Genomic DNA, 25,717 nt, shown 5'->3' with positions numbered 1-25,717 from the left:
TGTCTTAGACTTTTTTTTTTCTTTTTCTTAACATTTTGAATTGTCCGCTATTATTCAACTTGTTTACCATTAAACATGACTGTGAATTAAGCTATATTTAAGAAGTGAGATCTAAATTAGAGGATTTCCAACAGATAGGATTCAGATTGTGCCGCTACTGTTTTATTTGTATAGCTATCCGCAAACTATGATTGACTGTCATAAAACTGAAAGCGTTCCAATAATTAAATTATCGGCTTTTATAATTAACAGATGTAAATCTAAGATGCTGCAACTGTAATCTTTCTTGTCTTGTCTTTTCTTGTCTTTTCTTTTCTTTTCTTTTCTTTTCTTTTCTTTTCTTTTCTTTTCTTTTCTTTTCTTTTCTTTTCTTTTCTTTTCTTTTCTTTTGTCTCTCACTCTCTGAATGGCCTACAGATTGGATGATGAGTGAAAAGCTTATTGACAGAATGATGCCGACGCTCTGTACGGCAAGAGTGACTCGCATGTAGATGGAGAGTTTGGTCGTGACCTTGCTGACTGTTCACAGCTGTGCGTGTGTTTAGGGTGGGACTGAAGGAGGCAGTAACTTTCCCCCCTCCAGCATCACACACACGCACACACGCACACACACACACACACACACTGACAGGTCGAGTGAAACTTTAACGCGCTGAGCAGCATAGCGCGTGACTGGAGTTTCAAAGCCTCTCCGCGCGTCAGTCGAGCAGCTCTAAAGGTAAGATCACTTCTCATTTCACTCACTTTCATGTGGTTTCGGTTTGTCGGAGAAAAAGGCAAACAAATTCCACATGAGCCTGAATTACCTGTGGCTTTGTGGTTTAGTCTTTTCTCCCCTGCACCCAGGATTTAATCTAAAACTTTCCCCTAAGTAATTAAAGAGACAGTGTCGCGTCACTGACAGATGTGCGCTTTAGGGAATGCACAGAGAGACTAAGATCTAGTCACGTATGAGTTCGTTCCTATATGTATGCCGTGCTGAACCTGCAGCCCAAAGCCATCAGCAGCCTCACACCGTTGGAAATACAATTCTGCGACCAGTTCTCTGCAATAGTTATTCTGTCACACTGGCGCATGTGTCTTGTGTTTATAGCAGCAGTATGTGAGGAATCGCTGTGAGCTTGATCAGGCTTGTATTGAGTGAATGATGTGTGTCCGTGTGTGGAGATGTGAGGGGAAACTCTGTAGAGACATGCCTGCTCTTTGAGGACTGCGGGAGTCTGTTGTGTTTCTCCTGCTGTTCTTTGTTCTTCGGCTCAGCAGCTGTCCTAGCAGTCTGCGGGAATAATGAATCAGACATATCATCCAAATATATACATTTATACATTGTCGGAGCTGTGGCGCTAATGTAGGCAGGTATTGCAGGCTCAAATCCACCATAATTTCCTGTGCATTTACTCATATAGGCTAGTTAACTACTAAAAAATGGTGATCAAATGTTTTTTTTTTTTGCTGATGCAGACACTTCTACATTTTTAACACACCTTTCTGGAAATAATTTGTATGACTCAGGGTACACTCAGGTGTATAAAATGTTTTGTCCAATCAAATGCTGTTAACGATAATTAGATTTGTCATTTTGTCAGTTTGATTTGCCATTCATAAGCAGTAGTAATTACTAAACAGCTAAACAAGAATGTACATGCAGCTTTTTAGTGATTCCTCAGATCATGTGTGTACTCTACTAAGTGATCAGATGCGGCATTTCCCCCTGATGGACAAGAAAACAGGTAAAAAAAAAAATAAAAATAAAAATAAAAACACAGAAAAAGAGGGACCCAAGCCACATCTAAACCTAGAACATTGCACAGACTCAAGGCCACCCGGAATGCCGAGCAACCTCAAAGCACTACAAAACAAACAAACAAACAAACAAAAAAAATAAAAAAAAAAGGGCTTGTGCGTTCTCAGCTTGCATTGGATTGTTAATCTGTTGTTTGTTGACTCTTTTTCTTGTGGTTTTGTTATTATTGTAATTTTTATTTATTTATTTTTAACATTTGTTGATTGTCACTGTTCTTGAAGATTCTGTGCTAACATAGTTCACCTCACATATGAAGTGTCCTATAATAATATTTAAAACCATCTTTCAGTTTGTTGTGCTGCTGTCAGTTGCCTTGACTAATTTTTTTTTTTTTTTTTTTTTTTGCATTTACTACTGAATGCATTATGTTGCTTTGACTGAAGTGTTGTATTGTTGTATTGCAAAACATATATTCTACATTTGAAGTGGGATATGGCTCAGGTTAGGGGCAGGTTTGATAGTTTGGTTATTTTTAAGGGTGGGTTAAGAGGCAGAGGTACAGGCAACAGTGCAATTACAGGTGTGTAATTACAGAAATTAATTACAGATGTAATTACATGCAGGATATGTTTTTTTATATACACTGTGTGCAGAATTATTAGGCATGTTGATATTCTGGTCATATTTTTTTTCCAAACACATTTTACCAATTCCAAACCACATCAGTCTTAATAACTACTGTCAATTTTGTATTTAATCATTTATATGTGATATATAATTGTCCGTGAAGGCAGGAAGTGAAAAACTCCTTATATTCAGGTGTGCATAATTATTAGGCATGTTTTCTTTTACAGATAAAATGAGCCAAAAAAAGATATTTAACCCAGACCGAAAAGTCCAAATTATTAAATGCCCATGAGAAGAATGCAATACTAATGCAATACAAGAATTTGCAAAGTTAAGGCTTGACCATTGGACAGCGAAATGCTTGTTGAGTCTGCATGGTCAGAAAAAACAGGTGGAGAAGAAAAGATGCATGTTAACTGCAAAAAAATTAGAAATTAAGGTGAAGAATTAGGTGTGACACCATCAGGAACCGTTTCCAGTTCTCCAGCGCCACCATTTTCCAGAACTGCAACCTACCTGGAGTCTTCAGAAGTGCAATGTGTCAGGTTCTCAGAGACTTTGCTTGGTAAAAAATCCTAAAAAATGCCCTTGACTTAATAAGAATAACAAGCTGACGTGTTGTGAAATACATGAAGACAGTTTTTTTATAGGCTTTATAGAGAGATAAGTTGAGAGTTGAGAGCATCACATCATCTTGTATCCTCTGATTCAAGAATTCATCTTCCAAAATCTGGCAGTAAGTTTTGGGAGTTCATTTTAGCCCATCTCTGCAAGTCAGACTTTTCAGGATAAGAGACTAAACATGAACTCCCAAAACTTACTGCCAGATTTTGGAAGATGAATTCTTGAATCAGAGGATACAAGATGATGTGATGCTTTTCCTTCAAGAGTCACTCTCAACTTATCTCTCTATAAAGCCTATAAAAAAAACTGTCTTCATGTATTTTACAACACGTCAGCTTGTTATTCTTATTAAGTCAAGGGCATTTTTTAGGATTTTTTACCAAGCAAAGTCTCTGAGAACCTGACACATTGCACTTCTGAAGACTCCAGGTAGGTTGCAGTTCTGGAAAATGGTGGCGCTGGAGAACTGGAAACGGTTCCTGATGGTGTCACACCTAATTCTTCACCTTAATTCCTAATTGTTTTGCAGTTAACATGCATCTTTTCTTCTCCACCTGTTTTTTCTGACCATGCAGACTCAACAAGCATTTCGCTGTCCAATGGTCAAGCCTTAACTTTGCAAATTCTTGTATTGCATTAGTATTGCATTCTTCTCATGGGCATTTAATAATTTGGACTTTTCGGTCTGGGTTAAATATCTTTTTTTGGCTCATTTTATCTGTAAAAGAAAACATGCCTAATAATTATGCACACCTGAATATAAGGAGTTTTTCACTTCCTGCCTTCACGGACAATTATATATCACATATAAATGATTAAATACAAAATTGACAGTAGTTATTAAGACTGATGTGGTTTGGAATTGGTAAAATGTGTTTGGAAAAAAAATATGACCAGAATATCAACATGCCTAATAATTCTGCACACAGTGTATATATATATATACATAAGTACAGTCTAAAAATACTTGCATTGTATCAAATATTTCATTTAAATGTTGGTATGTAATATTTATAATGCTTTAAGTTCACTTAAAGTTCAATGTTTTATTCTTCGTGTAGTGCTGCATTTGCTGCAGTAACGCTTAGCTTGAAAGTAAATGAGTTAAATGAGGATTATGGGATATTAGACTGTTTCTTAGACTAACACATGATCGTTCAGAAGATTTTTCAGCTCAAGGTACCAGCTGCCACTGATCTGAAAATGAGCTATGTTCAGTCTTGTGATTCAGAAAATATTTTGCCTTTTTTTGTCTTAATTGTGGTGGTGGAATCCAGCAACCCACACTTTCATGTTGATGAGATTTACTGATGTTTAGTGAATGATATGTACTGGCCGTCTGTTCTTTGGGATAGACTCCAGCATCCTTGTGACCCTACAGAGGACAGGCGGTTTGGAGAACAGACTGATGGGTGAAAGAATAATGTGTGTAGTTTTCTTTGATGAAAAACAGGCCTGACATCATTTATGATGCTTGAATGTCTCTCAGCTTTTCTTTCATGTGTGAACTCCATGTGGTCATTGGCTTGGACTGTCTGCTCATTCTTTAAGGCTTTAAGAAGAGCAGTAGCTCACTGATCTCAAAATTCTTCCCTAATCCTTGTGCTATTGTTGCATAATATATATATATTGAATATAGTGGCAGAAAAAATAAAACTGCATGTGGTGAAGACCCTAGGGGGTTAAAACACAACATGAAACATGAGTTCATCTTGAGTTCAACAGGTACCTAAATCAACTGTAAATGCAACTGTTACATTGAGGTATGTCACTAGGGTGCTTAATGAGACCGACACTCCTGTTTTGGGGCCCAGAATGGCCTTTGGGCGTCAGAAAGTGGTGGGGACAGTGGTGTGGTTAGTGGGGAGGGAACGCCTGAAGTTGTCATGGCAACCAGATACATTCCATGCAAATTTCCTACAAAGGTTGCCTCAAGCACAGAAATGTACAGTAGAAGCCTCATTTATACTGACGTACATATTAGGACACCAGCTTATCTTTAAGCATCAGTTCTTAGCTGGGTATGCAGGTTCAAGCAGGGTAAGCATAAACAGAAGCACCTAGGTCTCTAAATACTACCACGTTTAACAACCGTTGTAATCGGGATGAGATCTGCAATTTAGGCCAAACAACTGAATGCACTCTGCAAATGGGCTGTGGTAGTTGTTTTATCCACGCCCATGAATCACAGCTGTAAAAGATCAGACAGAACTGGAAATAATCAGGACGACACAAACCAGTGGTTTTCAGACCTGGTCCCTAATTGACCACAGTTGATTCGGATCATCAGCTGGTTAGGAGAGACAAATGAATTAAAATTAGTGTGTCAGAAAAGAGAGACATACAGGTTTGAAAATCATTAACACAAATTTTCACTGGTTTAGGAGGTATAAGAATTATACACTTTACATTAGGTGTCTTGAACTACCTCATAGTAACATCAAAAATAAAATAAAAATAACAACAGACAGTTTAGTAGCTCAATCTTTTTTTCCCCCTCACTTACCTGTGCTGTTAGTTACGGGTTGGTTTGGAATACTGTATGGCTTTTAGTAAATCAGGCCTGTGATCTCTGGCAGTGGGGCCTGCAGACAGGGTTGAGTTCAGAGTTAAAGTGTTGGTGCTGGGTAATGTGGATGCTGCCTGTAATGATGAGACGAGAAATTACTGTTCTGCCATGCTAACTTTCATTTTGCAGTGGGTTAGTCTCTGTTACCCTGAAGTGGTTGGGAGTGTGTGCTGAGCAATTGTGAGCTGCAAAATACCCAGAGAGCTTCATAAAACCAGGGTTTAGACAGCCCTGCCATTAAGAAACCAGTTGTATCCAGGACAAGTGCACAAAAATACACAATGAGTGGAGCACAAATTCTGGATCCCTGAAATAGGGAATTCAAAATAACATGGTCTGATGATTTATCTTTCATTGTATTTCCTGTAATCAGAATGGTTTAAAGAAACACAGTTGAAGATGGTCTTATAAGATCATACCAGTCTCATTAACTTCATAAGGCTATAACAACTGTTTGCACAGTTGTTTATGGTAAAATATGAATCACTCGTGCTTACTGCTCTTGTAGACTATAACTGTGGAGGTTGTTATTGTATTATTGTTCTACTTCTCATCCATTTTCCAAAACTTCATGTAATTAAACTAGAACATATCCTCTGTGGATCTGGGTGAACAAAAGTAAAAAAAACATGCATAAATAAATAAATAATATAGAACATTATATTTATATGTGTCTGTGAAGTTATCAAGTTTTTTTTCTGTTGGATTACAGGAACCAATACAGAGGCTTAAGAGAACATTTGACCAGATTTACACTACTGCTGTGGAGCTCAAGATGAGTAAACCAACTCTCACTGCTGTTTTTATAGGTAGGTAGGTTTGTTTGTGTTTATAATCGTATATATTAACACAGTTGTTTTCCCCTCTTATGCATTCTGAGTTTAAACAGTGGTTTGATTCTTTTCTAAATGAACATTGGATGAACATATCCTCGCTTATTCATGACAACCCTGCTGACTTACATGCTCAAACTGTCAGTTCTCGGTAGGATGATACCCTCTTAAAAATAAAGGTTCTTTATTGGCATCAATGGTTCCATGAAGAACCCTGAACATCCAAGGAACCTTTCGAATGCAGAAAAGGTTCTTTATAGTGAAAAAAGGTTCTTTCGATTTTTTTAAAGTTCTTCACCATGGTTCTTTTAAGAACTCTTCCCTGAAAGGTTCTTTGTGGAACCAAAAATGGTTCTTCTATGGCAGTGTTTCTCAACTCAGTTATCTTCCAGTTTTGTTTGTTTCTGAATCTGACACGCTCAGGCCACATCCACACGAAGCCAGAGCTTTCCCTATCCGCTCTTTTTTTTCCTCGCCTTAAGAAATATCTGCGTACACATGAAACCACGAAACTGACTCAAGCTGATGTAGTACACATGCCAGACCAGTATGTGGCGCTGTAATTCTGCCACAGAGATGTATTAAAAATGGAGAAGAAGGCTGCACACTGTATACAAAACCCAACACAACAATAAGAAAACGAACATGGAACAATGCATTTATTAATCTGTGTTAATGTTTGTTAATAAAAAGACAATCGTTCAGCGTTTGTTTATGTTGTTATTGCTGTTATGTGACGTAGTGGTGTCTGACTAGGGGCGAGACGTGGGGTGATAACATCACCATTTCACAAAATATACGGATTGGCTGTACTCATGAAAAATGCAAAGGGCGTCATTTTCAGATTTATCCACTCAGAGACCCGGTTTCAAAAAAATAGCGGTTTCACTCTCCCAAAAAGCCAGATTCGTCTGGACGAAACGCCTATATAATACAACATTTTTGCATATACAGCTAAACGTGTCTCTGTGTGGACGGGGCCTCAGTTCAGTTCATGGATCTTTTTCCTAACGAGCGGATGATCTGAATCAGGTGTGTTAAATGAAGGAGACAAACAAAATCTTTACCACAGCAGGTTGGAGCTAAATGTGTAACAGTAATAGTGATTCAGAGATATTATTTTTGCAAATATTTCTTTAAAGACTAACCAGATGGTCTTTCAGTATGCCATTTATTGGTTTTAAGTAGAATGTCTATAGCATTTATAGTAGTTACTTTAATAGTTGAAATTCACCTAAATTTAGAAAAAAGTTAATTATCATGGCAAACTCAGGTTGGAAAATAATGCACACCCAAGGTGGTGATAATTCAGTGGACCAGAGTCAATTATTCAGTTTTTACCAATTGCAAAATGCAACAGCAGACTAATGCAGAGAAAAAGAGAGAGAGAGATAAAGCATGTGGGAATTAGCTGAGTCTGTGTGTCTCTCAACAGTGTTCACTCAATCAGCGTCTCTACTAATAGAATGAACATTTATCTGCTTCAAGAATAGCAACATTACCAACTCTAAATTAAGCAATGTCATTTAGATTTACGGTTGTGAACTATTGTATCATTATAGCTAAAAACTAGTTTTGGTGAGCGTTTATGTCTGTACTGTATGTGTGTATGTGTGTGCAGAGAGAAAATGTTTTCTATAGATAATAAAGGGTCTTTTATTAGGGAAACTGTGGAAATTATTTGACATTTTCATCCTATTGCTAGTCGTGTTTCTTTGCTTGGTCATCATCTTTGTTTCTGGTGCCGCAAAGACTTTGAAATAACTGAAACTCATTGGCAAATAATATGATTAATGCAGTCAAATAACCTGGAGCTACTTTATAGCTGTGTGTTTACTGAAAATTAATTGCACACCTAGGAACATTCATCAGCCAACCAGAATCAAGAATTCAGCAGGCCTGCGGCATAAAAAACAGTGAACTGTAGACGGCAGCTTGCTTCATATATTCAGTTCAGCAGCAGTTCAAGCGGTTGCAGAAGCCATAATAATTGGGCAGCCAACATTTAAGTTCAAATAACACATTTAAAGAAAAGTATTCATTTTAGAGGCGTGCGTTAGCTCTGTGATCTGGTCATCGTTTACAAATAGTCCGCAGCACAAAATAATAGCTGAAATTACAAAAATTACCCAGTTCCACTTTAGAGCAGTAGAGGTGGAAGAAAAGAGTATTTTGCTGCTACTTTGAGTTCTTGCACTACTCCAGCAATAGTCGTATTACTGTGTTATTTGCCTTCAGAGACTGTAAAATAATCGTATAATTTGCATGTGTATTATGCTCTATATGATCGACTGTATGTTCCTAGCATTTCTCCTGACTTCCAGTGGAGCAAAGCCAAATGGAAAGAGCAAGAAGCCAAAACAAGGTAGCAATTATTATGTTGATAGTAATATGCATGTTTGAGACATTTGCCATTAGAATGTATGTTCTTCTGATATTGCCTCTGCTTTTCCAGTTGTGCCAGCAATAGAATGTGATATGCGGGCTGGGAAGATCAGTCACCCAGAGTTTATTGTTAAGTGTCCAGCTAACTGCAGGGAGACCAAGGAGAAGGTGTATGGGACGGGTGTATTTGCCTCCATATCCAGTATCTGCAATGCTGCCATTCACAGGTGAGCTCAAACTATTTGCAGTTTGAGAGACCCAGAGTTTACCTGCTCTTAATTGATGATCAGTATTAGGATAAATGACAATACTATGCCCTCTTGACAAAATCACAAGTTGCTAATCTAACTGAAAATAAACTAAACTTTGTGCAAATTTGCAAAGATGTACACTTCGCAAATGTTTTTTCATAACCTTTTAGTGATCAAAAAGTGTAAGAAACCTGTATATGATGCTATGGATCTACTTCAGGACGGGAGAAGATGTCTTTAGAGATCTTTCATAGCCTTCCCTGCTTTGCCAGTGTCTGATCGTCAGTCATCTGTTTCATGGTTGTTAAGTGTAATCACAACATCCTGAGATGTTTAAATAGTAAAAGAATTTAGATGAAGGCCTCAGTGGTTATGTTCTGACCCTATAAAACATGATAAATGATCAGAAAAACACGGGTGGATCAAAGGGAAAGCTGCTCACAATGTGTGTGCCTCTTCAACAAATAATGTTGGCTCCTACTTTATCATCTGCTATGGTGAATCAGTCAGTGCACATGTGGGAGACGTGGGCTGCTGGGTTTCTGGTCTGTATGATTTCCTTGACCCTCTCTCTCTCCATGATCTGGTATAAATTGGTCAGGACTGGCCAATATTTCACACAGCAGTAGGCAGCCAGTAAAAAGCAGATGGCATGCATTTTGTTTGGATTATATTTTTATTCCAGAGACAGCCCTCAGAAGTGATCAAACCCTCTTTGCTATTGGTTCTCAGTTAAATCTAAGTTACAAGTTACCCAAATCACTACAGATCCTGTAGGTAAATACATCTTACATGCACTGTGTTCTTGCTGTCATTCTGTTGTCAGTGGAGTCATCACTAACTCTGGAGGAAAGGTAATTGTGATGAAGATGACAGGACAGGCAGTCTACAAGGGTAGCTTTGCCAACGGTGTCCGCTCTCTGTCCTTACCCAACTGGAGAGAATCGTTTTCTGTCTCAGGTAGTGTAGACCTTACACTGAACAAACACTGTTGGATAACACCTACATGTATTGGCAAACAGGCTCTCTATAGCAATCAAAATGAGAAACATGCCAACAGAATATTAAGATATTTATATGAGATGTACTTTCTCACATTGGTTAACTTATGTTTTAAATGTTTGATTTGTACCTTTTGGTTTCATGTGTCAGTGGGTAAACCAAAGAAGGGGGTAAACTACCCATCCACTCTGGTCTTTGCATCCTCAAGACCCACCACAGTGAAAACGGGTAAGTGGGTTTAGCCAGTTAGTAATGATCATATACAATATGTGTTGCATCCCAGGGAATGCATACTAGCTAAATCCAGCATGATCACTGGCTATTAGATTCTAACAGTTAGGCCAAACTTTCATGTTAAATCTTCTAAAAACATAAAAACACTGTGATTAAACGGAAACTTTTTTAACTTAAAGCGTAATTTCTGGCAAAATATTGACATAATTGAATCAATGATAAACTGACTTTAACTAAAAAACTGAATGTTTACTATTGTCCTCCTGCATTATGACACACTATATTCCTGTTTAACACTGTAAAGCTCCTTTGACACAATCTGTATTGTATAAAGCGCTATATAAATAAAGGTGACTTGACTAAAGCCACTTACAGCTCCAATCTGGCAGAATCTTCCAGTAAACCACACATTGCAGTTTGTAGAAGCTCTTTGATGATAAATGTCATGGTCCAGTAGCAGATCATCATCCATTCATGTTTTCCTCAGGTGAACTGCTATACTCCACGGTGTCGCCAGTGACAGAGGCTCTAGAGCCGGAGCTGACCACCACTATAGCCCCGCCCACAACCACTCATGTGACCACACCCATCACCACAGCCCCACCCACTACCACATCAGCCAAGCCACGGGTCACCATTCATAAAGTCCGCGAGGCAGGTGAGCCAGTCTTTTATAGATCTCATGCTTTAATTGAATGTATCATTGTTCATTACAGTGAAATCAATCCTATGCCTTTATCCATTTATTCTTGGGTCAGTTTTTCAGTACCCTATTGAAATGAGCATCCTGACTGGACGATATGGATCAGGTTCCCTCTCTCTCCGCTGTCTTTCCTCTCTCTGTTTCTAAAGCAACCTCTTTCTTTCTGATCTAGGCAGCAGTCACCCATATTTCAGCTCTGTTGCACGTAAGTCCAGCAGGCATGTTGAAGCCTCCCTCACGTGGTGCTTGTGTTCTTGTGGCTGCTGTCATATAATTTTTTTCAGGGCTCTCTGGGTGTGTTTTCGGGGGTTTACAGAACTAATGGTCTCTTGCAGTTTTCCTTTGGTTCTTTGTTATTGTAGCAACCGTCTGTGTCTTTTGGGGTGTAGATGGTGTTGGCCTGTGAATCACTTTTTTGAGTCTAATCCACTTTAAAGTCAGCATGATACAGCATTTTGCTTCAACAATTTGATGGGTTTTTTTTTGAATAACAGATAGCCAGTGAAAATGAAATTAAGGTGACAATTGTTAAGTGGTTGGTTGTTTCAAAGGCAGAACATAATACTACATTTTGAAGGTTTAAGAGTTTTTTTTTTTTTTTTTTAGAATAACAAATACTGATAAATCCTGCATGGTAAGACCAGTTAATGTTGACTTTGAGGTTTCTGTTCCAGCTAAAAAAGAAACAGAGAGTATGTCTAGTGCTTCAATATCTGTTTTCTCTAAATACTGCATGTAGGACAGTCACAGAGCGCCCAAGGAAAGGGTCCTTCGCAAGGTATGTCCTACTTTGACACTGTAGTCCTCACAACCTCTGTCAGTAACACGAGCCATAAAATTTGAAACTCTAACCATAACATTTGTCTAAAGCATTCAGAGGCAGCTCCGTCTATGCCAATAGGTTTTTACCCCGCACAAACACAGGTAAACCATACTCCTATTACTCTGACTGTGTGTCCCTGTCCTGTGATGTTTGCCTGTTGTGTTTAAGTTTCTTTGTACTTTATAAAAGTGAACAGGTATATTGTTTAAGGTTTGCTGGTGATTGTTTGTGTCCTGAACTGGATGAGCATTGTTAATCTCACTTGCTGTTTTCCTCTGTTAGCGTCCCTCTCTTGTATGTATTCGTCTCTTTAATCCAAATATAAAACAGTTTCAAATCTGTCTATATGTCACATTTCTTTCTGCCAGCTAGTGTAGTGTAGTGTAGTACAGATAGTGAAGATAATGTAGTGTTTCCCATTTTTTATGGTTAATATAATATATTAACCATATCAACACTATTTGAGGTCCAAGATGAGTTCAAAATTTAGCACCTTCAGTAGTTTTGGATGTTAGGTGAGAATCATATGATTCCCTTTGGAGGAGTATTTAAAAATTCAGAACTAATGACTGTAATTTAGAAAAAGTGTCCATGTCTTCATGCCATCCGTTTATTTCCTTACCATAACCAAAGCATTTGAAATATCAAAAATCTATTCACAATTTAACACCTTCACACAAATGGTACAGTGCAGTTACTTTTTTTCTTCTGTTAAACTGCACAAATATTGAACAGAACATCAGATTTTTTTCACACAAGATACCTTCATCTGCCTACCAGAAAAAATAAATATATCACGTTGGTAGATCAGCTCAGACTTTCTATTGTTCATTAAAATGTATTGTGTTCTTTCAGTGAAGTGCAGCTTTACATGTGACTTGTCTTGAATGTTTGTGTGTATTTTAACGGCAGGTGCACACAGGACAGAGACGGGCACCGCGTTTCGAAGACATCCGCACTTTTCCTCAACTTCAGGTTCGCATGACTCATTCATTCAATTCAGACATCATTCAGTAGCAGCTGCGATGCAGGCATGAACTCTTGCTTTCTTCTCTCTTGGATGTTTTTACATCTGTTTCACATTGTTAAGCAGCTTTCAGTCGGGTGCAGCCGCAGCCTGAGAGGAAGCAGCACACGGCGCAGTCTAATCCCCGTAAGTATCTGCAGATGCCGTCCATTAGCATGTGCGTGTCTTTGCATGTGTGCTGATACACATCAAACAAAACAATTGAAAGTCCAGTGCTCATCAGAGGGATCAGGTAAAGCTTTGTCTGAAATTAACACCTTTAGACATAGCAAGGCTCCCAAGTAAACATGCCCAAATTATACTTGACAGTAAATAAGTATTAAGTTCACCTTGGTTATCTTTACTAACAGCTTTACTAGCCGTGAAGTAAAACAGTGACAACAGGTAAGTTAAAGAATAGTAATAATAATAGTAATAATTAGATACTAAGTGTAAGGCTCTCCATCATGCACTAGCCAACTGTCATTTGTTTTTAAGGCATAAACGAGGCTCTTATGCTACTCACCGATTCTTGAAATATTCAATTTATACAGCACTTCAATAACTAAGCTGTCTTTAAAATTGTTTTTAAACACTATGTTGCCACTTTGTCTAATTATGATCTCCTCCCAATTAAATCATCACGTTCAAACAAGGTCAAAGCTGAATCAACAGTTGTGTCTGAGCAACACACAGTTCTGCTGTTTATTTCTGAATGTGTTTAAGCAAATCAGTTGAGTGAATGATTCAATGAATCTCTCACCTGCAGAAAGAATCACTGTAAAATCCCCTGACTGATGCAAAGTCTGATAGTAAGTGGACTGATACAAAGAGTAAAAAGTCCCAGAGCTGTTGGACTAAATATCAGTGCTTCTGGAATCATGTAAAACCAATTTAATTCGAGAAACAGAACTAGCTGTTTGATAAATAAAGAATTAATTAAGGAAAAAAAACTGGAATGTTCTTAACACACATAAACCAGTTTCTTATTTTACAGGTCTCTCACATATAAAACCTCTGTCGTCAGATCATACATTAGTTTTTTTGTTACTTTTTGTGTGTCAAAACTAATTGTGATAATATTTCAATATATATATATTTATTTAGTGATTGCAAAAAGGAACTTTTATTTTAAGTTTATTTGATGAAATTAGTAGCCAGCAAAACCAGAAAAATAAAATGGCTATTTCCATTAATGCTTGTGTGGTGCACAAAGTGATTATTTTAAAGTGAACACATATTCCTTGAATCTTACAGTGTTGAATGACAGTCACAGAAAAAACAAAAATTAATCAAAGGAATACTCTGAACATGATTAACAGATTAATATAAAATATTTCCTTGCTACATAAACTTTGGTTTGTTCTAAAGTCTCAGTTCTAAAGGTCCGTTTAATGTCGTAATGGAATGTATTGTAAGTAGTTTCTCAATCTTCCTATCTAGCATTTGCAAGAAGGGATTGGCCGCACCCTGCGTACGCACGACCTGATGGCACCAGAAGGCCAACAGGTATCATAATCAGTATGCAGGTCTCATCATCCAGTTCAATATCATAACCCCTCTATAAGGGATCAATAAACAGGACATAAACGTAGACTAAATATGCTTATGTAAATATCCAGAAACACATAATAATTAATGCTAATCAAATTCTGACATGAGGCCCTACCTCACTTTCTGTGTTCAGATAGTAGCCACTCACAGCCAAACACAGGGTATAAATGGAGCAGGATGAGTACTGGTGACCCTGCAGGTAAGGATTTCATATGCTGTTGTTATATGTCCACCGTAGTACAAGACGAGAGTAAAAAGACACACGTAAATCTGAATTATGGCTTCACAGTATGCATAGCACATGTGTGTTTTTGATATCACCGCAGCATATTAATTTACACAGGTTCATACAGGATCTGCTGTTCGTTTTCACACTGGACTTAGTGCTTTTATGTGGTTTAAATAGGCCATGCCACTAGCTTTCAGTGTTAGTTTTAAAAGTCTAAGCCAGTGTGTGGCCCATACGATATCAAAAACATTCAAAGCAGCATGTTCTTCTTTGATTTTTTTTTTTTTTCTAACACATTCACACAGGCATTATGGACATATTTTCCATAATGCACTATGCTGAACTAACCGTACCTGCAAATGCTGCCTCTGTTCTGCAGTTGTTGACCCAAGGCCCGATAACACAGAGTATGAGCACTGGCCGTATAACTTTGGACAGTATTGTAAGTATACTCATTTTATTTAGGAATAATACATTTATGCCAAAAGGTCTATGCTATAAGTGTATGTTATGCATGTGTTATAAGACATGTTCTGCACGCACAAGTCATAAACTAGCCTAAGCTGCTTCACTGGTCTTAGCTCGTTTTAGCTGGTCTTCCATCTTGGTCAAGGTGATCTGGTCTAGTGGGTTTCTCCACCAGACTTATGGTGGGAAGCTTCCAGTAAGTGTGTGACAGCAGTGGGCAGAGAACTGCACCGCACACTCCATATAACTACAACATCTATCCCAATGTCTAAAATCAAAAGAGTCGTTGTTGGGAGCCTCAGCTGTGCTGTTGATGCTGCTAGACCCTGGTTTGTACAGAAGGGTCAGAAATCCAGCATCAGTATTATAGTTCCAATGAGAGGTGAACTATTAAAAGTGTTACTAATCAGTGCATTATTTACTTTAGCATACAGAGCCAGTGTATTTGTGCTTTTTTTGATATTTGAGTTAAAAAAAAAAAAGCAAAAAGTTATCAGAAAGCTGCCCCTGTCCCTGGTCTGCATCCCCTTTCATTGCCTGTAAAAAGAGCAGTATAAACATTTATTTAAATAACCTAGATTATTTATGTTACGGCATTACTAATAATACAAATCATGCCTGGTTTAATGAGAAGAAACTTATGAGCATTTGCCAGGCCCCCAGCTTTACTGTATATTTTCAAAACATCAGGCCTCATGGCTGTGAAATTGGAGTTGTGGGCACACCTCCACTGGTTGTATAACTGTAGTGAGGAGGGGTCACCATCACTGTGAGTCACTGTGTCTTTGTGAAACTGGAGGCCTGACTTGTGTGTACATAATTTGTGTTTTCAGCTCCTGAGCCAGAAGACCACAAGCTTCCATCTGAGACGAGCCACACCAGAGGTCTGTCACAGGCACAAGAACATTTATAATATAAAAGCCCACAGTTTTCACACAGTGCACAATATTGCTATATAGTCCTGTTTGTTTTTGTTTTTGTTTGTTTGTTTGTTTTTAAATGATTGCATGATGTATATTAATTGTTTTTTTGTTTTTTTTTCTGTTGCAGAGTCACCTGCTGGGTCAAACCCGTTTGAGTCAGGTGAGACAACCAACTAGTTTTTTTTTTTTTTTTGCTGCAATATAGGTGCATTGGAAAAAATGATTTCTATTGATTTCTAAATTCAAAAACGTAAAAATACATAGAATTCACAGCATTTTCCATTTGAAATGAACAAAAGTAGCAGTAAAACACCAACATTTTTCCTCTGCTTCTTCCTCACCTGCATTTGATCTTAGAGATTTAGTAGTCTTTAAGAAAATGCGTAATGCATCCTACCATAAAACAATGAAAATGCGAAAAGCCAGAAAATTCAGTCAATGGCCTGGAAAGAGTTACTAAAGACTTATCCATGTGGTTCCTTGAACAATACAATGTTATGAACTCGACACACATAGTGCATGATTAGTAAAATAATACAGTTTGGTGTTTGCATCACATAACCAGCTCCATATGCACAGCTTTTGTGATGTTGCACTTGTGTTGTTGAGTGCTCAGGTCTGAATTCTGTGAAACAAAGCATTTAAAGTCTTGTAGCAGCAAGCTAAAATTGCATGGCTGCTTTACTGAATGTGCTATAGGTTAGATTTAGTGTAGGGCTTAACGTAGGTTGTACATTATTTTCAAATGATAGCCTACGTCAAACTTTAAACTTTTAGCATCACTCAACACACATTTCAGTTCACTGCAATATATACAATGACCAACATAATAAAACATTGCTAGATTGTCATTTATCTATTTCGGAAACAAAACAAAACAAAAAACAAAACAAACTAAACATTAAAAACAACTAAACATGTTTTTAGTACCAGTCATTAGCACCTGCAGGTATATGGCCATACACACTGAGAGAGAGAGAGAGCATATGTGCACTGATGTAAGTGTAGAAACTTACATCAGTTAAGCGCAGCTGTAGACCTTGGTATATCGTGTGTGTGTGTGTGTGTGTTTGAGAGGGTAGTGGTGCGTCCGGGGTGTGTAAGACCAAGAGAAACTGATTGGTTTTCCTCTTCAGTCCAACCAAATAAAAGTTTTTATTTGAAATTTCAACAGTTAAGTTCAGCAGACACATTAACATAAGCAAGCGCAGATATCGGGACATGGGATGCGCGGGGCACAAACGAACACGGAGTTAGTTGTAACACACATGGTTTAAATATTTCCACACATGCTAGCATAACTAAATTTGTGGTATTTACTAGTTGCCATAGCAACAATGTACAGACAAAAAAGTGTGCCAAAATTCAAAAGCCTTTTTGAAGATGTCGTTAAATAGTTATTTTACCGTAGTAAAAGTAACTAGATTTTATACTCCTGTTGCACAGATGGGGAACATTGTAACGCTGCGTTACAATCTGGCCCGCTCTTATTAAACTATGCTATTCTATGACATTAGCTGTCATGTGTAGTCCAAAGATGAAGACAAAGATGATGAATAAAGCTCAAATCTAGTTTATTAAAATACTCAAAATGGCGTAACAGTGTGGTCAAACACAATCAATACCAGACAACTAAAGAGTGAGCAAACAGGAACTTAAGTACAAACCAAATGAATGAAATAATGATTAACAACTGATTAGATGAATTACCATGACAACTAAAGAGTGGCGGGAAAACAGAACAAAGGAGAACATGTGACCTAAGACAACCAATCAGAAGACCATGAAAACAAAACTAATAGTCCGTAATGAAAATAACTGAAAGCCTGTGACATTAGCGATGTCATTTACGCCATTTATTTTTATGGATTTTAATGAGAAACCACAAGAAATAGGTGAATAAAGACTGAAAATTATTATTTTAATGTTCAGAAATTAATTTTTGAATGTGTTTCATCTTTATGCCCACATTGTTTTAAACTATACTGTATAGCGGTGTGCCGCAATCAGGGCTGTCCCAAGCACCAAACTCTAAAATTAGATTATTTTTAATTCTTAAAAAAAGGCCATTATTTTATTTGAAAAAAGTTGATAATTTCATTTTATTGACAAAATATTTTGGTCTATCTTGCTTATTTTTTAATTAGATCAGATAACATTTGAAGCTGTCATATGGTCATGTTACAACATACCCCTCACACGTTACAATGTACCCCATCTACGGGGCATGTTGTCACATTTCACATCCTTTCTTTTGAGGTAAATGACGAAAAACGTATACACTGTAATTATGAAACAAAGTAACATATTTGTACTAGACAAGTGTGAAATTAATGTGAATAAAAAATTAACTCTGAACCCCACGTGGATTTACACAAACTGAGAAATTCCATAAGTGTTAGGTTGTGCCCCGTGCTCCCCTTCACCAATGTGCACTCCTATCTAGTTCTTGACAGTCGATCTTGCAGCTTTTCAACAGCACTTTTCAACTCAACTTTTTACAGACTTTTTCAGCTCTCTTTTCTTGCTTGCAAGCTGTACTATAGGCTAATATTAGCCAGTGTCTTTCTCTTCCTACTACTTGTCACCTTTCTTTTCTTGCTAATTCTACTTCTGGCTATCTTTCTCTTCCCTTATGATCTTCCAATACAAGTCAGCCAGTCAGTCAAGTCAGGCACGCAACCTATCTCTGCACCCTCTGGATGTAATTTCATGTTGTACTGTTGTACTACAGTCTCCTACACTTGCCAAACAAATTAACTATCTGCTAGTTTTGCTAGTCCAAATGATAAGCCCCAGGTAGTTACCAGTTGGCCACTATCATTAGCAGCAGACATGTCGCACATGGGTAAACTTGAGGCAAATACCCTGAAATGTGCAGCAGACTCAGTAAAACTACTGCAAAACCATTCAAACCACAAAGAGGGTGGACAGCTCCATCTACATTCATGTTTGGAAAACAGAAGAGAGAAGTGCCTGAATTGTTTTTCAGTGAGTTGTTTAAGTGTCCAACGCTGAGATATAAAATGTGTCTTGAAGGTCTTCTTTGTGTTGCATGCATACTGTTCTCATCCGGGGATTTAGTTTAAGCCACTTCGAGACTGGAGAAATGCAGACACAAAGCAAAGCACATAGCCACACAAGCACACCAGACCACCTCCAAATTTGTGCACTGGGAAAAAACCTTTCAATTTGTGCAATATTAGATCATTTTTTCCAAGACACAACAGAATGAAACAGATATGGTATTAAAGCAATTATTGATGTCATAAAAGAGCTCAGTAATTTCCAGGCTGTTCCTGAGTACTGTTCAGAAGGTGATGCTACCTTAAACAGTACTTACAGCTGACATCTTCCAGCACAAATTATTGTGTCTCCAAAGTAAGATTATTGATTTGTGTGGGAAACCGCCTGACACCATTCTAGACATACACTCAAAAAAATGCTTCTTTAAACCTACTTAATTCAATTATGGACAGTGGTTCCACACAACCAGATTGTTTTTGATGAACATGAATGGAATTTTTTGAATCTATGCAAACTCTTTGTGTTGTGACAACACTGCTGAATGAGGAAGAATTTATGTGAAATAGTAATGTCCAACCAACTCAATTTATTCACTTTCTTGTAACTTAAACCAATTAAGTTCAGTGAACATGTTTTGGTTTATTAAAAACTGGCCAAACGTGTTTCATTTTATCAACATAAGGAGGTTTGTTTCAGACAACTAATTTAAATTATGAACAGTGGACAATTTATGCATTTAGATAACCATAACCAACCCTGTGAAACTTCAGCAGTCAAAAGAAAAAACTACGATATAATAGTAAAGAATTATTTTAGGTTCATGTAAAGCATAAGTAAACACCACTATTACCCAGAGACACACAGTCATCAAGTACCAGCATATGAATCTCAACAATGGTGACAATCAACAAAATGCTTCATGCTGCAATGCATGCTGGGCAACAACATAGTAAAAACTCCCATCATGCACTGCAGTATGAATAATTGTTGTCACCACTGTTGAGGATCATATGATAAGTGTTCATGTCTAAAATCCTGAGCAGATGCACTTCTTTTTTTTCAAAATTGAAGCTTTATGGTGGTGATTGTTTAATAGGACCTTTTTTCAGCAATATGCCCATCAATAAACCAAAGAGAAAGATCACTTTATAATGTTCACACAAATGAGCTATGAGCAGAAAGTGTAAAATAATCTGTTGCTTCAAACACTTGATTCAGCAATACACAAATGCTTGCTGTGAAACAAAATTACAATTGCTTAGAAGCAGAATTATTGTGAGTTATTAAAAGGGTCAAGAGACAAACTAAAGCAAACCTTGACCACAATTATGGTGGCATTATGTTTTTTTTAAATTATTATTATTACAATTAAGTCAGTCTGGTTAGTAATGAGTGAAACTGGTGATGCTGTTTGTGGAGTTTTGTTCAACACTAAAGGCATAGTAAAATCACTTACAGAAATTAAAGACTTTGACTTGACACAAAGAAAACTTTAGATTTTCTTACCTGACTGGTACTTCTAGCTCTGACGCCATGATACACCTCCTTCGCACCGTCTTCATCAAATGCGTTGGAAACGTCATATTAGTTTTTTTGAATGGCGAAATTAAACCGTTTGCGTTAGTTTAACGATTGATAATTAAGTAAAATGGAAACTTAAACAGTTTAAATTAATAGAGCACAATACAATAGTGTTTTGGTGGAAAAAGAAACATACTTGTGTTGTTTTAACAATAACCCAGGTATTTATTGTTAAAACAACACAAGTATGTTTCGAACAGTGGCACAAAACCATTTTTTTGAGTGTAGTGACGTTCATATTTACTTCCCCAAAACAGCTACAGATATTTTACAAAATACCTTACAATTTAGATTTGCCAGCCAATAGACATTTCACTGAAAGTGTCAAACGTGTATATATTTTTTAAAGATTTTTCCAATGAGCCTGGGATGTTTTATTACATGTTTTGTAATCAAAAGTAAATTGATCAGCAAAATTCAGTATCAGGTTCTTGTAGCCCCATCAGAGCACTCTGTTATGTCCATACAAATAGTTTTTTAATGTGATTTTCCTGACATGTAATTGTAACATCCTGTCATCTCCCAGGTTTCCCTGCACGAGGGCACAACATAACACCCAGAGTTCCTGAACTCATGCCTCAAGGAGATCCAAGTACAATTCCTTCATGTTCCTTCAAAACTGTCACTGATTATGAGGCTATTTTTTACTTCCTTTCATGGCTCTCATTTTATACTCATCTTGTCTTTGTAGATTGTAAAGTTGATATTGCATTCCTCATGGATGGCAGTTGGAGCATTGGGAAACGCCGTTTTAAGATTCAGAAAGACTTCCTTGTGGAGGTTTCTCAGGTCATTAATGTGGGTGTAGCTGGACCTATGATGGGCATCATTCAATATGGGTAATAATGTGTCCCTGTCCCAGAAAACAGTCAAATAGTTGAAGTATTAATAAGAACAAGTGAGGGACTGTCACATAAAACAAACATAATCTCGTTAGTATTTGTAGATATTCATAGGTAAAATGTGCACACATAAATTTTGACTCATTTGGATAGCCACTGAAACACAGTATCAATATACTTAAAGCATCTAAAATAGAAATACATTTACATAACCAGAACTACACAGATGCATAAATGTTTATGAATCCTAAGGTGATTGTACAATATTGAATTTAAGGCATTTATAGCATGATTTAATTCAGGTATAATAGATTATTCACTCAACTCACTCACCTGTGTGGCACAGGTGTATGTCTCTAGATTAAGCTCCATGCTTAAATTACATTCATGTTGTACATTTTAGTGAATTCCAAATACATGCAGATCACCATGATATAATGTATTAACATTTCATTTCTGATCCAGGGATGATCCGGTCACAGAATTCAGTCTAAAACAGTACTCCAGCTCCAAGGACCTAAAGCCGGTCATCAACAAAATAGTCCAGAAGGGCGGTCCATCCCATGTAGGTGAGTGAATCACCCTGTACTACACCCTGAAGGCCAAAGAGCAGAAGTCATCACATGGTTTCACTGAATCCCTGTTACCCTGTTTGCACATCTCAGTTCCAAATAAGATCTAAATCTGAGCTGGGAACTGTGGCTAAATTACAGGGCTGGTGCCACTCTGTGGAGTTTTTGTGTAAGCTGACCAAATGCCTGAGGTTTATCCAACCTAGAGATTAGTTTTTTCACATTGGTTGTATGGTTTGTGTTATAGATAGTGTCTCACTTTAATATAACAGTGGAATCGTGTAAAACGGCAGCTGCCCTGTCTAGCAGAGCTATAAAGTCAAAGATAGCCTGAGGACACAACATTATCTGCTTTGATGAATCGGGTTGGATGATGTTTAATCAGTGCCATAGCCCTTCATCTTCTGTATATGATTTACGCAAACCCGCTTGTTTGGACTCTGAAATCCCTGAGGGCCCCAGTGACCCCAAAAACTATTTGGGCACAAAAGTCATGCACAATGTATGCATGTCAGATAATCATGTATTGTGCCATGTATTGTAAAGAAAGATGACCTTTCCACACATTTCAATGCTTAAACTGAAATGTTAAAACAATAGAACTATTGTTGAAACTATAGCCATTTGGTAGTGGTTTGTCTAGCAAACCCATAGTTAACTTTAAGGGAACTGATATTTGATCTAAAAGCTGGAAGATTTTAGATCATAAATGATTAAAGAGGAAATAACTGAACATCATATGTTAATCCAGGGGTGGGGAACCTTGATCCTGGAGGGCCGGTGTCCCTGCAGAGTTTAGCTCCAACCCTGAAAAAAAGTACCAACCTGTATCTTGAAGACCTTGATTAGCTTGTTCAGGTGTGTTTGATTAGGGTCGGAGCTAAACTCTACAGGAACACCGGCCCAAAATCTGCAGCCTGGCTCCAAATTTCAATAACCAGCACCGACTTGTTCTGAATGTAAAACAGGGCAGAAATCTGGGCAAAAATCATGTAGTGTTTTCCAATCTTCCATTCAGAAGTGTGGGTCCATTTCATGTAGCATTTGTATAATTAAGTTGATAAGTTTGATAATTGAACAGTCAATTAAAAGTGGCGGAATAAAGAGTCGTTTAGCCGTTTTAGTAACTGCTGCATTGATAGTTTTCAGCAGGGGCGTGCTGCACTCTTGCCCTTTCCTGAAGTCCTGGAAGTATTTAAGGAAAGCATTTCAGGGCAGAGACTGGACCTGAAACAGTGCTGCAATTGAAACGCAGCAGAGAGCATTCACAGGGAGGAAGGCTGATGGAACTGTAGCTGTTTTGTACTGATTCTGGCTCTGTGGTCCTTTAAGGGAAGGCCCTCTCCTACATCAACAAGCATTTCTTCAGTGATGCTAATGGGAACAGAGGTGGGGCGCCCAACGTGGCTGTGGTCCTGGTGGACGGCTGGCCCACTGACAAAGTGGAGGAGGCCTCACGGCTGGCCAGAGAGTCAGGCATCAACATCTTCTTTGTCACCATCGAGGGCCCAGATGAGAATGAAAAACAGAACGTGGTAGAGACCAACTTTGTTGACAAGGTATTAATATTGATTAAGGTGGGGTGTACAGTTTGACACATACCAGAATTGCATGGCAAATGAACACAGTTGAGGGACACAGAGGGAACTTTATATAATGTTTTGGTCTGTAGGCTGTGTGCAGAACCAATGGCTTCTTCTCGCTCCCTATCACGAGCTGGTTTGCTTTGCGCAAAGCCGTGCAGCCTCTGGTGAAGCGTGTGTGTGACACGGACCGCCTGGTGTGCAGTAAGACCTGCCTTAACGCTAACGACATTGCCTTTGTCATCGACGGCTCCAGCAGCGTGGGAACCGGAAACTTCCGCACCGTGCTCCAGTTCGTTGCAAATGTGACTCAGGAATTTGAGATCTCGGACACGGATACACGTGTAGGAATCATACAGTACACGTATGAACAGAGGCTTGAGTTCGCTTTCGGACAGCACAACAACAAAGCTGATTTGCTGAACGCTATCAAGCGTATAAACTACTGGAGCGGAGGTACCAGTACGGGAGCTGCCATCACATACGTTGCAGATCAGCTCTTCAGCAAATCCAAACCCAACAAGCGCAAGATCATGATAGTCATCACAGACGGACGCTCCTACGATGACGTGCGGGCCCCGGCGCTGGCAGTACATCGTAAAGGTGAGTGCAACGCAATAGGTGTCTGGGCCAGCACTTGTGGCTGTTCCAGGACCAGCCAGAGATGTAGCTCCAGAAACATATCCTGGGTAATTCACATTAAACAATTAAATTCACAGTCTAGGTCCTAATTAAATGTTGTTGAATGATAAAAGTACCTATTTTAGAGGATGCATTTAAAGTGTCTACAGATGTGATGGAAGTTGACTTCCAGATCAGCACTGCCCACATTTTTGAAGTATCGTATCTTCCGTATCTCATGCACCAGGTGTGATCGCGTACTCCATCGGTATAGCCTGGGCAGCACAGGAAGAGCTGGAATACATCGCCACCGACCCTGACAGAGAGCACTCTTTCTTTGTGGATGAGTTTGACAACCTCTACAAGTATGTATCAAAGATTATTCACAACATCTGCAACGAGTTCAACTCCCAACCACGTAACTGAATCAGGCCTACAGATGGAAATTGTGGAATATCACCAAAAATCCACGGAGTAAGTGCATTACCACACAGTTAGAAATACAGTGTTACAAATTTAGCATACTGTCATTACAAGCCTTACTGTCTAGATGAAAAGCTTAGAAGAGGGCAGCATGTTTCCAGATTAGATTTTTTTGCAATTGAAACAAAATACAGTGTGGAAATGGTAAAGATGGCAGTGGATGTGTGTTCAGTGATTTTGGATTAACGTGTGATGGAATTCACAGATTGACCGATTTTTTTGATGTGCGCATCAACTGAGGTTTAAGAGAATACACGTGCTTACAGCTTTTCCATAGATAGTTTCAGTTAAATATTATTTATATTTTACATGCTGAACACAATAACATGAAAAGTTATAAAAAATAATAATAATATCTTTGTTCATATGAAAAGCTTATAGCTAATTGTGTGCACAAGAATAAGATTCAACCAAAATGTTGCATTTGTTCAGGAGACATGTGCATGCTAATGTAAATCTAGGATTGTTAATGCATGTCAGAACATACTGATCTTATAGTCATTTACAAGATTCTTTCAAGGCACAATGATGACCAGAATTGGAGTATTATGAGCATTACAGACAGTTACAGAGAATACAATTTATAGAAGAATGGCAACATACCAAATGCTCCTGTTGTGTGGTTTTATGACTCCTAACCATTCTAACAGAATGGTTCTTTTTTTCTTGTGAGTTTAAATTCATATAATGTAATTTTTGTATTTGTATATATATAAAAAATTGCTTGTATTTTTTGTCAACTGATTAAATATTTTAATGCAGTTTTTAATAAAATTATTATTGAAAACCAACAAATTCACAGTTTTGGACTGAAATATACACTGTCTGGGAGAGAATGTCTTTTATCTTTTCCAAAATCTGGATAATAATTAGGGTAATCAATGTGTCACACCATAGCATGTAAGTGAATTTGATTGTTTAAATGTTATTCTTTTTTTTTTTCTTGCCATTGTTGTTGTTTTTGTTTTTTTCAGTCAAAAGAAAATAGCCTGAATAGACAAGAAATTTGAGGACAAGACAGTCCTCTTGTGGC

General features: G+C 37.9%; 1 protein-coding gene across 8 annotated transcripts; it reads left to right on the top strand.

Annotated features, from left to right (window-relative positions):
• The first annotated feature begins 589 nt into the window (after positions 1 to 589).
• On the top strand, positions 590 to 25,441 carry vit (vitrin). 8 transcript variants are annotated; one of them, XM_051126902.1, is made up of 23 exons: positions 590 to 718; positions 6,277 to 6,373; positions 8,703 to 8,762; positions 8,853 to 9,009; positions 9,860 to 9,993; positions 10,186 to 10,263; positions 10,757 to 10,927; positions 11,145 to 11,177; positions 11,712 to 11,750; positions 11,843 to 11,896; positions 12,708 to 12,770; positions 12,889 to 12,948; positions 14,245 to 14,310; positions 14,489 to 14,554; positions 14,964 to 15,026; positions 15,886 to 15,936; positions 16,103 to 16,135; positions 21,110 to 21,175; positions 21,275 to 21,422; positions 21,891 to 21,994; positions 23,330 to 23,556; positions 23,670 to 24,183; positions 24,449 to 25,441. In XM_051126902.1, exons 2-23 carry the CDS (start codon positions 6,340 to 6,342, stop codon positions 24,625 to 24,627), a joined length of 2,400 nt encoding a protein of 799 aa, XP_050982859.1. In that variant the 5' UTR covers positions 590 to 718; positions 6,277 to 6,339; the 3' UTR covers positions 24,628 to 25,441. The 8 variants fall into 8 exon arrangements, with proteins under 8 accessions (XP_050982859.1, XP_050982858.1, XP_050982860.1 ...); XM_051126901.1 differs by lacking the exon at positions 11,145 to 11,177 and adding an exon at positions 11,028 to 11,078; XM_051126903.1 differs by lacking the exon at positions 11,145 to 11,177.
• Positions 25,442 to 25,717: the final 276 nt, after the last annotated feature.

Source organism: Labeo rohita, chromosome 13 (genome assembly GCF_022985175.1).
Source record: "Labeo rohita strain BAU-BD-2019 chromosome 13, IGBB_LRoh.1.0, whole genome shotgun sequence".
Classification (NCBI taxonomy): domain Eukaryota; kingdom Metazoa; phylum Chordata; class Actinopteri; order Cypriniformes; family Cyprinidae; genus Labeo; species Labeo rohita.
Note: the sequence above shows the minus strand (reverse complement) of the source record. Positions and strands in the feature narration are given on the sequence as shown.